The sequence below is a fragment of the Megachile rotundata genome, chromosome 6 (genome assembly GCF_050947335.1).
Source record: "Megachile rotundata isolate GNS110a chromosome 6, iyMegRotu1, whole genome shotgun sequence".
Taxonomy (NCBI): Eukaryota; Metazoa; Arthropoda; class Insecta; order Hymenoptera; family Megachilidae; genus Megachile; species Megachile rotundata.
In genome coordinates, this window is record NC_134988.1 from 6,664,737 (window position 1) to 6,677,575 (window position 12,839).

Below are 12,839 nucleotides of genomic sequence, written 5' to 3' on the forward strand. Positions count from 1 at the left end.
GAGAGCAAACGAATTTGTACGAGGCTGACCGAAGCAGTCAGTCGCGGTCGCCATTTTGTCGGGTAGTCATCGGGTACGTCGTGTTTCTTTTCGGGTTGCTGTACAATTTTCGGACAAGCATCTCCGGAAAATTTGGGGTCCGGCACTTTCGTTCGTTCCCCCAAATGGCTTGTTTGAACACCCTTAAGCAGGAGATCAAAACTCTTGAGTCCGTCTTCCCTAAGAGCCATGAGAGATTTCAGATAATGTCTGCGAGTGTGGACGAACTCAGCTGCAGGTTCGTCGGTAAAAATGGGAAGAAATACGAAATACACGCCAATATTACAGTAAGTGTAACAAGCATGGATACAATTTCGGACAGAGTAAGTTTGATATTTGTCAACTATCGAACATTCCTGTTTACACGGGACCGTGTTAACTTTTCATCGCTGTCTACGACTGTTCGGACAAAGAAACAATAACACTCGTGTTGTTATTTGGGCCTTTTGACAAGAGCCATGCCCGAGATCATCTAATACCGCCGTATCGTGTACCACGTTTTTTCCCTATTATTACTTTCTCGTTGCTCTTGTACATTTTGTTGTAGTTACGATCGATTCTTTCTCGCTTCCATGAGGCAGTTTCCGTGGAGATTTTCTGACGAATTAATAGTGCGGTAGAGGTCAATGTATGTCACAAATAGAGGGTAGGCCCCTCGGTGTCTCTTCTGCTTATTTGTATTCGTGAAGAAAAAGAAGCTCTCGTTTACGGCGAAACTATGTGTTCACCAGTTTCGTGTACACCAGATAATATTTGCAGATAAACCAGATAACAATGAACATATCCATTTGCGTTGCTGTTACCGTTGCCATTACCGTTTGCTTCGTTACGAAATTTTCTTCGTTTTTTTATCGAATATCGAAAAGAAACGTTTATTTATTTTCTACTACTCTGAATCGGATTCGTACATCGAAGTTCATTAATCTATTGTGATCACGTGCGTTTAAAAAAAAAAATTGCGTTCACATTCTTCTGTTTACTTTGTTGAACTCTAGTCGAAATTTATGAGTCATTAATAATTGACAATGCACATAATATTTCTTAAATGTAATATTATTCAGAAATGTTAATTTAATTTCTTAAGAAATTGAACATCCTTGTTAGTCTCTGCATTGTAATGCAACTACTTGGAATTTTAAAAGAAATCATACACATTTCATTATGTTATTGTAAAAACTAAATGTAGGTCGTATAATCTGATTGATTGAATATTAAAATCATCCAATTCGTTTATGAATAAAATTGATTTTTTTAGTGGTTTTACTGATCGCTTCAATAAATCTTTCTGTAAACAGTTCATACTATTTATACAGTATTCAATTTAAATTCTTTGTAATTGCATGTATATTTAATTCTATATGTTATGTTTCTGCAACTGTTTCTATTTTTCTATTTTGTTTCATTTGTTATCTATGTTTGTATATTGAATTTATACATGTATAATCTATAAATAAATAAATTTATAATTTGTATTATGTGTATATATATAGAGACATGGCACAGACACTGGATCAACTACAATTGCCAATAACCCTCATTTAAATATTATATGAGTTCATAATAATGATTCATTATCAACCTAATTATTATCAAATATTCTGTTCATTATTATTAATTTTTAAAGGCTATTATGGGAGTACTCTATTTCAAAGAAATTTTATTGTAGTATTATGACAGAAACACAACAACTGATATTATTACTGATAACATTAATTCTTTCTATATCTGTACAGAGCATTACTAGTGATAACATTATTGTAAAATCAATCGGTTTTTAATAATAGCCTTCAAGAATTAATTTTTGATTAATAAACCTAATTGTAATAATTTACTATTATAAATTGTGTACCAGATGGATAAATTAATTAAAAATACAATAAATTATTGAAAGTAATTATCATGATTAAGTTCAGCATAATGATTGCATAAACTTTACTGAATGTCACAGGAAACCTATCCTTCGACACCACCAGTATGGTTCGCAGAATCAGAGGAGACAAGTGTCACGAATGCGGTACAAATTTTAAGTACTACCACAGGAAGAGACAACCATGTCATTAATCAAGTTGGGATTCTCTTAAAAGAATTATGTAGACTTCACTCGTTACCAGAACCTCCAGATGTTGAAAGGTTGAGGACAGCTTTGGATCCGTTACGCTTAGGAGGACCAAATGAAGCTGCTGCACAAAGGATGGAAGCAGAAGATGCTGAAGATATTGATGAAGACGAAGAAAGTGATACAGAGGAGGACCTTCATTTAGATATGGACGAAGGAGATGTTAATGCCAAGAGTAAGGTAAATATAGTATATTAGTAAATACAAGAACAATAACAACATGTACATCATATCCATACTTATCTGTATTTACTAATCTTATTTTGAAGGGTGAAGAAATAGAATTGGAACATCTCGCAACATTAGAAAGGTTGAGACAAAATCAAAGACAAGATTATTTAAAGGGATCTGTCTGTGGAAGCGTGCAAGCCACAGACAGACTCATGAAAGAATTGCGCGACATTTATCGAAGTGACAGTTTCAAAAAAGGTAACAACACATTCTCAAATTGATATAATTAAGTTTTGTAGTGTACTCAAATATTAACATAAATTTGTTACAGGAATGTACAGCATAGAATTAGTAAATGACAGTTTGTATGAATGGAATGTCAGGCTGATGTGTGTTGATCCTGATTCACCTTTGCACAGCGATCTCATACTTCTAAAGGAAAAGGAAGGAAAAGACAGTATTCTTCTTAACATGCTGTTTAAGGTATAATACTTATTTCAATAGATTGATTCTAATTATGTTTTAGCTTTAAGTTGTATCTTTTTAATATTGTAAATTCTATGCTGAAGTATGATATGCTCTTACTAATGCTAGGATTAATTTACTGTATTGGTATTTATTATAATAACAATTTAAATATCGTCACGTGACCGTTTAATCGATCAATTTTATAAAGTAGAAACGTGTTTTGTGTTACAGGAAACGTATCCTTTTGAACCCCCATTTGTTAGAGTCGTGCATCCCATGATCTCTGGCGGGTATGTCCTTATAGGAGGCGCTATTTGTATGGAGCTCTTAACAAAACAAGGTTGGAGTTCAGCCTACACAGTCGAAGCAGTTATCATGCAGATTTCAGCAACATTAGTGAAGGGAAAAGCGCGCATACAATTTCAAGGACCGGGTAGTGCTAGCAAAGTGTGTGGACAAGGCCAATACAGTCTAGCACGTGCACAACAATCATTCAAGTCTCTTGTACAAATACACGAAAAGAATGGTAAGAAAGTGATTTTATTCTCTCACCGTTGCATTTAATATTTTACTCTTTCTTCTCCTCAGTAAAATTTAGTATATCGTCAATGAGCAATTTGATTACTGCGTTTAATGTTTCTCTGTTTTCTATACAATAGAACTCGGCATATACAGTATACCGTCAACACAGGTATTTAAATGTTGTTATAGGTTGGTTTACCCCTCCAAAAGAGGATGGCTAATGAACACGAGTCCCTGGGAAACAAAAGTTTGGGGCGTGCTTACAGCTGAGACTTTAATTCGGTGTGTGCCCAACAAATAATTGTTACGATAATGATTTGATACACAAAACACAACATTAACTAGGTAACTTAAGGATACTGAATTTAATCTAACGCGTAATTCCTTTGATGGCTGAGAAAGGCTGCCGCGCAAACAGTGAAGTGTTTGATTCTGTATGCATAGATTTTTAGTAATTAGTGATTAGAAACGCCAATCGCATTTGTGAATGTGAGGTATAATCATTTTTATCTGGAATTGATTCTTACGTTCGGAATTACTGAGAATCGTAATTATTCCAAATAACGATTAATACTTAGTTCTTTTTTCTCGTGAGTACACATTTGTTGTACGTACGTACGAAACAGTGTAGAACATTCTGTGAAATGCGTTTGCGCAATCCGTGCTTCCTGTTCTATCAAACAGGGGGGAACACGACGGTTAGCAACTTAGATAGTTATATTGAGAATTTTTCTAAATGTTTTTTATCATTGTGAGCTTTCATTCGTTCCATATTTTATCTTATATTTTAATTCTTTCATTCATTGTGCAATTCATAAGTAAGTTGTTTGGGTATATACATTTGTTAAAAGAAGTAAGCAGTAATCGATGTTTCTGGGGGTAATGCGAGCTTTGCTATTACCTTTCCTTTTTCTTTTCTTTTTTCTATTTATTCATTAATGAGCATAATTGAACCATGTGAACGAGCACACAACTAAATCATTACCTGCAGACGAGTACCTTGACGTAAGACACAGTTTTCAATGAAATTAATATTGCAGTAGCGTATGATGAGGCTTTAGAAGATATAGTATTAATTGTAAGCATTCTATTTTCAATTTTTCCCTGCGATACAGTACCGATACTGTGTTAGCTATTAAAAATAACGAATGTACATATTTCTTACTGCTTTGCGTTGTAATTATTGTTCACTTAACTCCGGCATGACCAACTGGTGATTCTTCAAATATAGACATACAGAAGTGCAGTTAATGATAATAGGAGTTTGAAATTTTGGGATCTTTAAGACTTTGCAACCTAGACGCTGGACTCTCGGGCTTTGGATATTTAGGATTTTCCAATTTTTAGATCCCAAAATTTCAAAATTATTAAGTTTCTAAATTTCCAAATTCTTAAACGGGGTTATCGGATAATATATATGGTGGCAATATAACTAGAGTCATGGTAAATTGACTTTAGGGCTACAGATCAAATGATGGAGAGACAAATCATTAGACAATGGGGACCGTGTAGTTATTAGGGGGAAGTCACTTGGTCACGCCTGATTTATCTCGCAAACTCAATCGATATGCATTTACTTTCAATTGTGTTCTAAATAACAACTTTTGCAATTCACATTTCAATTTTTCCAGTGCCGTCTTTAGACACGAGTCCAGGGCCTCTTGATCTCTCGAAAATTAATGGGTACTTATCCAAAACAAAATACAGATAAATGCATTTTGAAAAAAGATTGTAGTGATTTTTTGTTAAGTTTTCATTTCATTTGAACAAAAAAATATTACACATAGTTTAATACATTTTACAAAATGTATATTTATATTTAAATATTTAAATAAATAGAAATTTTCAATTATAACCCTTTCCTCGTTTTTTCAAAAATTGCTTCTGGCTCGGGGCCTCCATAAAGACGGTTCTGAATTGTTCGACATAATTACGAGTAAAGAAATCGCATAGCAATACTAGTTAGTATATATTTCCTTAACGTAATTGAATAAAATAGTTAAGGGTTGTATAGATGTACATACACACGTTCGTATGCGAGTTCTTAAAATTTTCTTTTCTTTTTCGGAAACTATTACTTTGTTTCCTTTTGAAATTTAGATTTGGTTGTGTGACTCGTTTGATACGACCCACATTTTCGTTATATCGTCTACAAAGCGATTGATGTACTTGAGATTGACTCGAAAATTAGGTCTGTATTTTGGGCGTACTTTCATGCGAACTGTTAGCGATACTCTACTCTATATTGTACAGGATGTTGCAAAAATATTGTACGATACGAACACCGTCCGCGACGAAATCACTGGTCTTTGGATGGTACAATCTTTTCAAGACATTCTGATTAATTTCTAATCGAACGTGAAATTTCGAAAATTTGTTTCTGCCACAGTAGCGTTTTACACTGGCCAGTCAAAGAACAAAAGACGCATAATAAAGGCACCGTTAGGATCGCGAGACGATTAAGCGTTTTCGAAAACTTACATACGTACGTATTATTGCACATGTATTTTGACAAATTAAGGAAGACTATACCTTGTCGTGCGTCTTTATTCGCCGACCATTTACGAACGTATCTCGGTTTTCCATTCTGTACAATCGTGGACTTCCGTTGTTTCTTTTCGTTTCATCTATCTAGGCGATAGCGTGCATGAAGGCCAAAAAAATCAACAACTTATTGCGCATACGTTTAACAAGCGAATTTCTACTTCTATTTCGTATACTCGAGATAATACGATCTTGATTCCACTCCCAGAACGTCTAATGCGACATGTTTCGTACATACATACATTCACACGCAGAGATACATACACACACATGTACAGCCGCGTGCAACTTAGGTTTCTCTTAGATAAAATTAAGTACGCCATCATTAACCTTGGTTATCTATGTTCTTTCATGTGGGAAGACAGGAGGTTCCAGGTCAGGCTCTCTCTGGCTCTCCCTGGACTTTCCCAAGATTGAAGACAAGTGATGGGACACTTATACCTTCTTTAACCATGAGAAGTATGGAGGAAGCAGTATTTCCTCACTAGTCTTGATTTGCCATCGCGTGGAAAGACAGGGGGTTCCAGATCAGGTTCTCTCTCAGCTCATTTTTGTATCCTCTAGGATTTCTTTGGCTCTCATTTATGTCCTCAGGAGGAGCCTACGTTGCGCCCTACTGTACACGCGTGCATATCATGCACGCACACACACGTCCACACACACACATACACCAGCTCCGATTCGTGTATATAAATATACATATTCCGTTCCTTGTATTTCATCTTCGTTCGCGAACATGTTCGAAAACGAAACTTTCGCTAGATCACGGCACCCTTATCCGAAGAAAAAAACATACTATTGACTTATCGACGCGTGCAATTGTACAGGAGATATGAACGTGCAAAAACAACGACAAGTACGAAGATGAAGATGAGATACATATGTTATTTTGACGATAACACGTGTATGTACGATGTACTCGTAAACATAACGAAATTGGATCGATCGAGCGGGTTAGCATGGGTCACCAGGTTTCTTTCTTCGAAAAATTCGTGCGAGCAGTATCGTAATTAAAACTCTAGATTTTTAAGTGAACAAGGTGTGTACAATCAATGAGCTCATTGTCAGTGGGCATCAGTGATTTGTACAGCCTCCAACGCCTGACTGACATTGAGTACTGGTTGTTTGACGTCGTTAACCGTTATGTTCTTTGTCAAAAGAGAAGAAAAAAAATCACGAAAAAGAACAAAAAAAAAAAAAAAACGAAGATACCTTTCATTTCTCGTGTCTTGTTAAGTTTCTCTATTTCATTGAAGAATTTTGCGAAGCGTAATATTGTAAGCAGCCACGTGGCCTGTATATTTTTGCTACAAATATCGTTAGTAGTACCACCGTTTTGAACGATACGAATTTACTTGCGTCTTTTCTGTTCTCTTTGTTTTCGTCTCGTTTTTATCCATTTGACGTTCGAGAAAGTACATCAATGTAATTAACCGATCGATGAATCCACGCAGAAATTTTTTTCTCAGCTGTGAAATAAACGATGGTCTTTGGTAGATGCAAAAGTAACGGGAATTTTCGTGATGGAAATTGTATCTGTTTATTTAATATTGGAGAAAGTTAAATGCGTTAACTGCCACTGTGAAATTGGATGTTAGGAAGCCATATTCACACTTTGACAATTTAATTTTTTAATGCAATGTATTTATTTTTGTATCGAACATTTATGTACGGATGTTTCAGTAATGTACGTCACGAAATTACAAGTTTTCAAATTACAGTAGATTCTCGTTATATTGTCGGTAAGGGAGTTTCCCATCATGCGAATTTACACGCCCTCTGGTGATGCCCTCCTACCTCTTCCACCATTGGAATGCACAAAGATTCACGGAGATAGCCGAAGACACTGGCGGTCGAATTATGAGGATTTGGATGTAACTCAAATTCAATTTAAAGAAATTTTGAAATTTGAGATTTTTGGATCTTGAAACATAAAAACTTTGGGTCTTTGGGATCTTTAGAATCTTCTGGGATTTCAGAACCTTGAGAATGAAAATCTAACCATAACAACTTTAGGATTTTGAAGCTTTTGGGATTCTGGGTGCTTGAAGCTTTGAAACTTTTGCGATTCTGGGTCCTTGAGACTTTGAAGCTTTTGGACCTCTAAATTCTTAGAACTTTGAGATTTTTGAGTTTGCTGAATCTTGAGATCTCGGAATTCTGTTTCTGTAATCATGGCAATATAACAGAAGTCTATTATAATAATAAGTGGTGGCTTAAATTGTCTTACAGCCCTGTCCATATCAATATAACAAGAGTCTATTACATCAAAGAAGCTCAAAGTGTCAAAATATAAATTATTCCACACAAAAGCTTTCAAATTTCAAATCTAGCCAATTCACCTATTTGCTAACAGTCATTTGTCTTCACGGCAGTCAACGTGTTAAACAGTTCTGTTGAGTCTGAAACAACCGATTGCTTATTTTCCGTTTTCTGCATGGTTGGAAAAATGTTAAAGATTGACCAAGAACGATGTAAACTGCGAATGAGAAATAAAGATGTCCTGTCTACTTTTAAACGAAGTGAAAAATTCTCCTCACTCTTGCATCGATAAATGGAATTTTGATTTTGGTTGTGATTATATGTATTATTAAAAAAAAAGAGTGTACTGAAATGAAGAAGAAGGTTCAGATGTTTGCTGATTCGATTTTGGAAATGGTTTCTCTCGCCGGTTTCTCTTTAAACGAGCGTAGATTTATACTTGTGCGATATGCTTAATGAACTTTCAACTTTTTACAGTGGACTTTCGATTCGAAGACTGATTAAAGCCGGAACTGTTGCATTCCCTCTTCCACGTCAAGATTTTTCTCGTATATATACGATATACCGCAGAAACAAAAAATCGGCCTGTATCGCATTAAAGCTATCTTTTTTATACACTCTGTCGTGTCAAATGTCACTGGCGTTCCTGTTTGACATTGGAACAACCAATCACATCCGCCATTTGGACCTTAAATTTCTGGTTACTGTTCTTATTACCGTGCGTATCGAATTTATGACATAAAAATGGTGCAAAAGTATGTCAAATTAAAGATCAAAGTTTAGTGAAAATTTCTATGTTAATAGTTTATCGATGTTCTAAATATAAAATGGCTGACTGACAATTATTACTAATATGGCACTTTGGAACATATGAAGTTTAAGGTAATTTCATGAAAGAAAAGTATGGCCAAATGACGTTTAGAGTACATCAAATTGAAGCTAGAAGTTTAAGGAAAATTTGTATATAAATAGATTATCGATACACTTAATACAAAATGATTAATTGTTCGTTGAATCCATTCACATCTAGGCACTAAGGTTATTATCCTTCCAATATAGGATCAGCCATTTTGTATTGAGAATATTGACAAAGTGTTTATACCGCCATTTTCTTGAAACCTTAACCTTTAATTTGGTGTATCAGAAGTGCTATTTTGTGACATCATGTTATCAAATTTTATTAGAAGTTTAATTGGGTTCATTTAAAGTTTTATAGCGAGAGATACCTTGCTTTGAGGCCGGTAGCTAATCATGTTATGTTAATTTTATTAATAAATGATTTATATAACAAATTTGTTCATACCTTAAGCTTTAATTTGATATATTGCAAGTGTTACTTTGTGATATTCTTATGTAATGAAATCGTACTTCAAAATTGGTCATTTGATACGCAACAATTACAGCGATATTGATTTATATCTTAAATTTATTCTTAGTCAATTGAAAACAGAAAGAATAATTTTGAATTCAAAGTTTAAATAAAAATGAAATAATTATAATTATTTAACAAAAATACTTCTCGAATTAAATATTTTCAGTATCTCACGCTGTCAAAATAAAATTATTTACATCGTTAAATGTTATATCTTGTTAAAAGAAAATTATGTTTTGTAGAATAAGAATATAATTTAAAAAAAATAACGCTATAAATTTGTTTAAAAATTATGGTGACGTGGTTATTCCAGTGTTAACTAAAAGTGAAAACGAAAAAAACAAACGAGTCTAGCTGTCTACTTTCTCCAAATGTATTTGTGTATCTTGCCTATGTATCTATCCAATTAATTAATCAAAAAAAATAACAGCCAATCAAATTGATGGGCTGGGTCGCTTTGTCCCGTTGTCGTCGTCGTCGTCAATCTATAATCTTAAGGTGATTCTACGTGTCTTGAACAAGAAAAAGAATCTGACCCATCAACCCCATATGCATTATATGTCGTACCATTTCTGCCCACCTGAATGAACGAGTTTAGCATTAACAACTTTCAATTATAACTTTCTCCGTTTCTCTTTGACTATCGCGCAGTCTCACGTCGCGACCTTTGAATTAAGTTACGTTTAATTATTATTTAGAAGAGCGCTACGAAACACAGGAAATAAAAATTTTAATAAAAAAGAATCCGAATATAGTGGTTTTTGTTTCCATCCATTTTATTTTTACTTCCCGTTTTGTGGCTATGATTATTCAAATGTATTTGTACAATTTGTATGTTTGCTTCAATCGATTTTCGATATTTAGACATTTTGGAAATTTTGGGTACTTTTGACATTTAGGGATATTTTTATTATGTTATTACTGTACAAGAACTTACACCCACGCATATACGGCTTTTTATGTAACTAATGGCATCACAGACGCCGCACTCACTATTCATTGGCCTCACAACTAGACTTTCTATTTTATATAACTACCTCACAATTGAATATTTTACCTTATTTTACAAGCGGACTTTAGCCCGTTTTTAACGACCTCACAAATAGATTCCCATCCCCCTATTTGATGACCTCACATTTTGACCACCGCCCTATTTGATGGCCTTACAATTTAACCACCACCCTATCTTATGGCCTCACAAGTTGATTTCCCCCTAATTAATGACCTCACAACGGTCTTTCTCCCTTATTTAATGACCTCACGAGCTGAAGTTTTCTATTTAATGGTTATCATAAGGTACCTTTCTTCTCAATTTAGTGGCCTCAAAAATAGACTTTCTCATATTCAATGGCCCTAAAAGTGACTTTCTGCCCTATTTATTGGCCTTACTAGCGGAACTTTCCTATCTAGTGGCCTCACAAGTGCATATTGATCCCTATTTAATGACCTCATAAGCTATTGTTCGCCATGGTTTAATGGCCTCAGAGTTCTTTTTTCACCACTATTTAATGGCATTACGAATGTCACATATGCCCATCATGTTATTGGCCTCACAACTGATAATTTTTAATCATCTACAGCTTTATTACTTAACGATAATTTCTCAAAACGTAATGACCTAGCTAGTTATTAAATTAATAGAACATTTCCTTCATTACTGATTACAGAGTTTCATGCTATTATATTTCCATCGATGGCAATATAAGAAGAGTCTGTTGTAGTAATAATTCTCTGTTAATTTATGTGAGGTAACCGTGAAAAATCTTAAATTGGAAAATCAATAAATTGGAAATATTTCTGATTTAATGTGACAGGGAGAAGGATATTTATCATTTGATCAATATCCTTATCCTTCAAGAATATTTTCTTTATTTAAATAACGTAATTGTTTCGCGTCAGCGTAATTTGAGAATATGCATAGGTTGCGTTAATTAAATAATCCCTTTCCAATATAGCGATAAAAAGAAACGGTTGACTCGTTAACATTTTTTTGCCGCCGAAATAAGAGCCGGTAACGTAATTAGGTCTCATTAGAGTTTCCGAGCGGAGCAAACAGGAGCAGTTGCATAATCGCAACAAACAAAGCAACAATCACTTGATGAATCAACAGACGGGTATAATTTCATTGCGGAGAAACTTAATGTATGATACTGCGTTGATAATCAGTTCCGTACACGGCACGGTTTAATATGTTGTATACGTCGCTACTATCTGTTTGTATTTCCCATGGGATGCTTGCCTGCACCCTATATGCATGCAATATCCGATAACGTGTCCATTGTGAACTACGGTATCTCTGCAACAATCTATTATCTTACAACATTTTTTCGTTTTTCAACGCCGCGTCGTAATTGTTCGGTATTGTTTTATAATTATTTTAATTCACTAACTGTTATGTGACCCTAGGGAAGACTGAATAGGACCGTGATAATGAACGTGGCAATGTAATTGCTAGTTGTAACTAAACTTGTTCGGGGTGATTTAAAGTTCTGTACATTTATTAAAAGTGTTGAATGTCTTAATCTGTATCATAATTTCATATAGTTAATGTATTATGCGTTTTCAGTTGCAATTTTTAAGATTGACGATTGTTTAGTAGACTCTTGTTATATTGCAATTTTTGTTGAATGAGTTCTATATGGAGATTAAAGTGCATTACTATAAAAATGTAAACATTGCTTTGTATGCATATAAAATGTATGCATGGATTATTATAGTGAAATTTTGTTATATTGCCGATTTAGCAAGTTTTTTTTTTATATATCACCGTGTTTTTTATATCACCATGAGTCTTATATCGTTTCACAACTCATATTGGTTATTTGTCTTATATCGCTACATACCATTATTTTGTTATTGCTACGTATCATTATTTTCATATGTTCTATATCGCCACAACTTATATTTCCCTACATTCTATGTATATCGCCATGCATCATGCGTTATAACATAATTTGTATCGCTATACATATGATTTACGTTGTTACAATTTATACTGCAAAGTAATATTGTCATACGTTCTATATTGCCGCATGTTCCATATCACGTTTCCTATATCGCCAAAATGTATATTACTACGCGTTCTATATCATCATTCGTTCGGTTACCACGATTTACATTGCTACGCGTTTTATATCGCCATATGTGTTATATTGCCGTATGTTGTACATCATTACATCTTCTATATCGCCGGATTTATATTGTTAGACGTTCTATATCATCATATCTTCTATATCCCTGAAAGTCATCTTGCTACTCTTTCTATATCGCCAAAAGTCATCTTGCTACTCTTTATGTATCGCCAAAAGTCATCTAGCTACTCTTTCTATATCACCAAAAGTCATC

General features: G+C 34.3%; 1 protein-coding gene across 9 annotated transcripts; it reads left to right on the top strand.

Moving 5' to 3' along the window:
- The first annotated feature begins 18 nt into the window (after positions 1-18).
- On the top strand, positions 19-10,238 carry LOC100878914 (ubiquitin-conjugating enzyme E2 Q2). 9 transcript variants are annotated; one of them, XR_001097531.2, is made up of 7 exons: positions 19-362; positions 1,988-2,335; positions 2,425-2,584; positions 2,658-2,809; positions 3,026-3,320; positions 3,506-3,598; positions 8,600-8,739. XR_001097531.2 is itself a non-coding variant. In XM_012298515.2 (7 exons), the coding sequence occupies exons 1-7, from the start codon at positions 165-167 to the stop codon at positions 8,862-8,864; spliced, it is 1,563 nt and encodes a 520-aa protein (XP_012153905.1). In that variant the 5' UTR covers positions 19-164; the 3' UTR covers positions 8,865-10,238. The 9 variants fall into 9 exon arrangements, 6 of the variants coding, with proteins under 6 accessions (XP_012153905.1, XP_012153906.1, XP_012153908.1 ...); XR_001097529.2 differs by lacking the exon at positions 8,600-8,739 and adding an exon at positions 4,948-8,378; XR_001097530.2 differs by lacking the exon at positions 8,600-8,739 and adding an exon at positions 6,222-8,378.
- Positions 10,239-12,839: the final 2,601 nt, after the last annotated feature.